The 4,821-nt window shown below is 41.7% G+C and overlaps 1 protein-coding gene across 1 annotated transcript; it reads right to left on the bottom strand.

The window, feature by feature from the left end:
- Positions 1-202: 202 nt before the first annotated feature.
- On the bottom strand, positions 203-4,471 carry LOC121938123 (UTP--glucose-1-phosphate uridylyltransferase-like). The gene is made up of 5 exons (XM_042481405.1): positions 4,142-4,471; positions 3,859-4,056; positions 3,506-3,748; positions 2,430-2,534; positions 203-542 (listed from the first exon to the last, which is right to left on the bottom strand). Exons 1-5 carry the CDS (start codon positions 4,391-4,393, stop codon positions 435-437), a joined length of 906 nt encoding a protein of 301 aa, XP_042337339.1. The 5' UTR covers positions 4,394-4,471; the 3' UTR covers positions 203-434.
- Positions 4,472-4,821: the final 350 nt, after the last annotated feature.

Below are 4,821 nucleotides of genomic sequence, written 5' to 3'. Positions count from 1 at the left end.
GGTCATTTAACCCTTTTTTAAATCTTCATAGTTTAATCTTTCAGGGCTTTAGAAACTACTGTCAGCCTGATCGTCCAGCTGGCTTCAGTTTGTCTGAATCGCAGCATTTTGATAGAGACTCTTATTTTGAAACCAGAAACTTTCACCAAAAACCTTTAAAATATGAAATAAAAAACCTCAAAAACTTCACGTGACATTCAGCTGACCCATATTGCACTTCTTTATTTGACAGCAGAAACAGACGACCGCCGCGGCGATCGTCCGCAGTAACAGGAAGTTTCATCACGGCAGGAGGACGCTGACCTTTGACCTTTCAGGTTGGCTTTACACTGACAACAACCAAAAACAAACTGTGACATCATCAGTGAAGAAAAACAATCGCAGTCTCTTCAAGGTGCAAATGGCTTCGTTTGTCTTTTTTTTCCCAGAAGGCCTCAGTGGTCGAGGATCCGCAGGTTTCCTGAGACGATCTTGTTCTCCAGCATCGCGCCGGCGGGAATATCGATCCGATCGCCGTGATTGGCGATGATGATGACGGTTCCCTGGTGACGGTAAAAACGTTTCATTATTACACACAGTGAAGGTATTCAGATCCTTTACTGCAGTACAAGTATTCAGACCCTTTACTGCAGTACAAGTATTCAGATCCTTTACTGCAGTACAAGTATACAGATCCTTTACTGCAGTACAAGTATGCAGACCCTTTACTGCAGTACAATCATACAGATACTTTATGGCAGTACAAGTATACAGATACTTTACTGCAGTACAAGTATGAGATAGTTTTCTGCAGTACAAGTATTCAGATCCTTTACTGCAGTACAGGTATACAAATACTTTACTGCAGTACAAGTATACAGATACTTTACTGCAGTACAAGTATACAGATACTTTACTGCAGTACAATTATACAGATACTTTACTGCAGTACAAGCATACAGATACTTTACTGCAGTATTCAGATTCAATATTCAGATACTTAACTGTGGTAAAAGTACTAATACCACACCATGAACATGTTTTTGGATTAAAGAATGTAAGTATTATCAGAAAAATATACTCATTGTATCATAAGTAAAATACTATGAGTACATTTTCCTGATAATACTTAAATTCTTTTAATCCAAAAACTTTTCATGGTGTTGTATTAGTACTCTTACTGCAGTAAAGGATCTGAATACTTGGGAGAAAAAATAGATTTCAAACAGTTCTGAAAACAGTGCAGCTTTAACCCTTTGAACCCCGGAGCCGTAAACATGCTTTTAAAACTTTGAGCCGATTTATCTCGAAAACGTGAGAAAAAAGGCTACGAGCAACGTGGTGAGAAATGTATGATTATATATAATTATGTATTTAACATTGTTGCAGATTTATTTCTTAGCAACATTTTGTTTTTTTTCCCAGTAATTTTCATTAACTTTTCACTGAATTTATTTATTTATTTTTTTCAAATTTTGTTGCTCTTTGCCTTTTTTGCCATTTTTTTGAAAGAAAGGTTTCAAAGGGTTAAAGGGAGATGTGAAGCCTAAAATAAAGTCATCACCTGACAAATATGTATCGTATGTAATTAAAGCGATGATCAAAAAAAGAGCGATGACAATAATACGAGCATCAATAATCTTCTGTAGATTGTGACTCAGCACAAATTCAGGCCTGTGATTGGCCGTTAGTGTCGTGGCTCAGAGCGCGCTGACAGTGATCCCAAAAATATCGTTTATCATGTTTACTGTGGTTACAGTTGTGATGTGCAGTTTAAATGAGTTACTGTATCGTTCTCGTGTTCAGGCCTCAAAGCTGCGGCTGGGAAAATAACGTCTGTAAAAACAAAAAAAAAGATTTCTCCTCTTTCTGCTGCCTCTGATTTGCTAAAATCAGACTGTGACGCAGCAAAAACAACCGATCAGAGCAGAGGAGTCGGATTCTGTCACTGCGCTGGATTTTTCTGTTCGAATGTTTGCAGAGACGTATTTCGGTGTTTAGCTGTAAAATACGAACGTTTGCAGACTGCAGGTCACTTTATAACATCAGCGCTGAACGAGTGTTAAATTATGTGTCCGATGACGTTTGAGATGAGAAAGGGGCAAAGCGGTGACAGAATCTTGATTCATATTTGATCAGCGCTGCAGATCGCGCGCAGAGATCGACATGAATGACGTCTGCGTCTGATTGGTCGGTTTTGTTCACATACAGTCGGCCATCAGAGGCGCTACGAGAAAATTAAGTAGGCAGAGGAGTATGATTTATTTTTTTCACGGATTATGTCCCGTTTGTTAACGGCAAATATGGAAAAAGTTATTTTAACAACTGCAGCTTTAATGCTCATTAATGGACTCTAAACGTCTCTAAAAACAGATTCGACATATTGTGAACTTCCTCATTCGTCAGCGTGTCAAAAATAAAAAGCATGAAAGGCGACTGGAGATGTTCACCTTCAGAGAGACGTTCTTTCCGAAGGTGACGTCTCCGGACACAGTGAGGTGGTCCAGCTCCAACATGTCCGGGATGTTCTCGAACCTCGACAGGAACTCCTGAACCTGAACGGCAAAAACCAGAATGAAGAAATTCGTCCTCAGATTTTTGATCCACAACACGGAAGACAAAATGTTCCGATCAGCTGTTTAACACCAAACTGCAGCAGCACCGAGAAAAGTGATGCTCGACCCACGGCCCGCGGCCAAAACTGGCCCCCCAACCATTTTACATTCACAGTGAAGGTAAAGTGATTCACACTGGGGACTGTTTTTGTACTTTTAGTATACGTACGGGTCAGAGTGCATGAAACAGCACCAATATAGAGCTCATAAAAAAGTGGCAGTGAACGATCCCCTGCACCCCCGACAGAGGTCCTGGCTAAGACCCTCATGTCCTAAAGTCTAATAAATTAATTCCTAGAATTGACCTAAAATCCTAAAAACCCTTTAAATACTTTATTATTGTATGTTGTGAAAAATCCTGCAGAAACATCGTAGCGTAGTGTGTTGTGTTGCCCAAAATCATGAAAAAGACAAAGTATTATGCCATCGCAATTAATAACAAAACCTCACAGTGTTGTTGTCAAAAATAAAAAAAAAAGTCATAGTACACCATGTCGCCCAAATTATGTCATAGTATAGTATGTTGCCTGAAATCACGAAAAAAGTCAGTATTTTATGTCATCAAAAACAAAAATCACAGTACACACGTCAAAAATCATTAAATAAAGTAATTGGCTAGTATTGTGTCAAAAATTATAAAAAAAGGTTGTATTGTATTTCGTCTAAAATATATAAAAAACAACAGTATAATGAGTCGCTTGAAATTATGTAAAAACGTCTCAATATAGCGTGTTGCCTGAAATCATGTAAAAACCTCGTCACAGTGTAGTATGTCTTCAAAAATCAGGAAAAAAACAAATACTAAAGTATGTTGTCAAAAATCATGAAAAGACATCATAGTGTAGCACATCTGACAAAAAACCGCGGCGGTGTTGAAATGTCCCTGCTCGTGTTGTCCGGTCGGCGCTCACCTTGGTGAAGGAGCTGCCCAGCTTGACGTGCGGCGTGGTGGGGAACTCCCTCCTCTTGCTCATGGTGAGCGAGCCGGCGTCCAGGCTGTACAGGTTGGACATCACCAGAAGCAGGTCGGACGACGTCTTCACCGGCAGGAAGCGGCTGCGAGGGACATTCACACCCATGGCGTTATCGAAGCTCTTGATTGCAGCGCCCACGGCCGTCTCCAACTGGATGACGTTCAAACCGCCGTCCAGCGTCTGCAGAGACGTTTAGGGAGTTGGGGTTAAGGTCGGAAACGGCCGCATCAGGTGAGTTTTTGTTGGCTCGTGCAACATAAATTCATAAAAGCAGCTTTAACGTCAGTCACCTTTGGGTTGACGATGATCTCCAGGTCCATGGCGTTTTTCTCGTGCAGCCTCTTGATGGCGGGCAGAGAGATCCAGAGGTTGTTGGTGTTGAAGATCTTGAACTTGGTGACGGACTTGAACTCGTCCACGTGGGCCTTCGGCACCTGCGCGATCTCCAGCAGCCTCAGGTGATCCTCGTACTGGATCAGCGTACCGCCCTGCAGAGAGGAGGAGACGGGGAGCACTGAGAGGCTGAGCAGAAAGACGTCTGATCTCACCGACATCGTGAAAACCTGCGCTGACCTTGACGTCCGCTCTGGTTTTGTCGGTGACCTCCATGATGAACTCGCAGCGTCTGTCGGCCGGCTGGCTCATCAGGTGGTTTAGGATGAAGAGGTCGACGGTGGCGCCCAGGTTGTCGATGTTGGACACAAAGATGTACTCCTTCCCCTCAGCGATGAGTTTGTCCAGCAGGCCGCTGTTGGAGAAGCTGGCGTAGACGTCTCCGTGTCCCGGCGGGTACCAGGCCTCCCCGTTCTCTCCACTCATCCCCATGTTTTTGGCGATTGGCAGCAGCGACTCTTTATTGATTCTCGGATACCTGCACGGTACAGGACAAATTCACTTGAAACAAATTTTGTTTTATAATGCAAAAATTTGGCATACCAGAAATGTTAAAAATGACCTTTCTAAAATTTCACCTTTTTTAATGATTTTAGGTCCCTTATAATAGCAAAATTGGATAAGACTGAAAAAAAGCAAGTCATGAAATGACATTTCCCAAAAACTGCTAAAAAAAAGCTCAAAACTGCATAAAAGTGCGTGCTGAGACACGCCATAGCATAGAAAGCTGCAAAAATTGCTAAAAAAGCCATAATATGGCATGTTGAAAAAATGACCAAAAAAAAAAAAGCAAGGCTATAGTATGGCGAAAATGTCAAAAAATTACATTTTCCAAAAACTGCTAAAAACAGCTCAAAACA

Source organism: Plectropomus leopardus, unplaced genomic scaffold (genome assembly GCF_008729295.1).
Source record: "Plectropomus leopardus isolate mb unplaced genomic scaffold, YSFRI_Pleo_2.0 unplaced_scaffold28554, whole genome shotgun sequence".
Taxonomy (NCBI): Eukaryota; Metazoa; Chordata; class Actinopteri; order Perciformes; family Serranidae; genus Plectropomus; species Plectropomus leopardus.
Note: the sequence above shows the minus strand (reverse complement) of the source record. Positions and strands in the feature narration are given on the sequence as shown.

Bases quoted from the DNA above. Each gene is read 5' to 3' on its own strand.
- LOC121938123 (XM_042481405.1), bottom strand. From the start codon at position 4,393: ATGGGGATGAGTGGAGAGAACGGGGAGGCCTGGTACCCGCCGGGACAC. The intron at 4,057-4,141 runs GTCAGCGCAGGT...TCCTCTCTGCAG, and splicing joins AAACCAGAGCGGACGTCAAG to GGCGGTACGCTGATCCAGTA. The intron at 2,535-3,505 runs GTGAGCGCCGAC...TTTGCCGTTCAG, and splicing joins TGGGCAGCTCCTTCACCAAG to GTTCAGGAGTTCCTGTCGAG.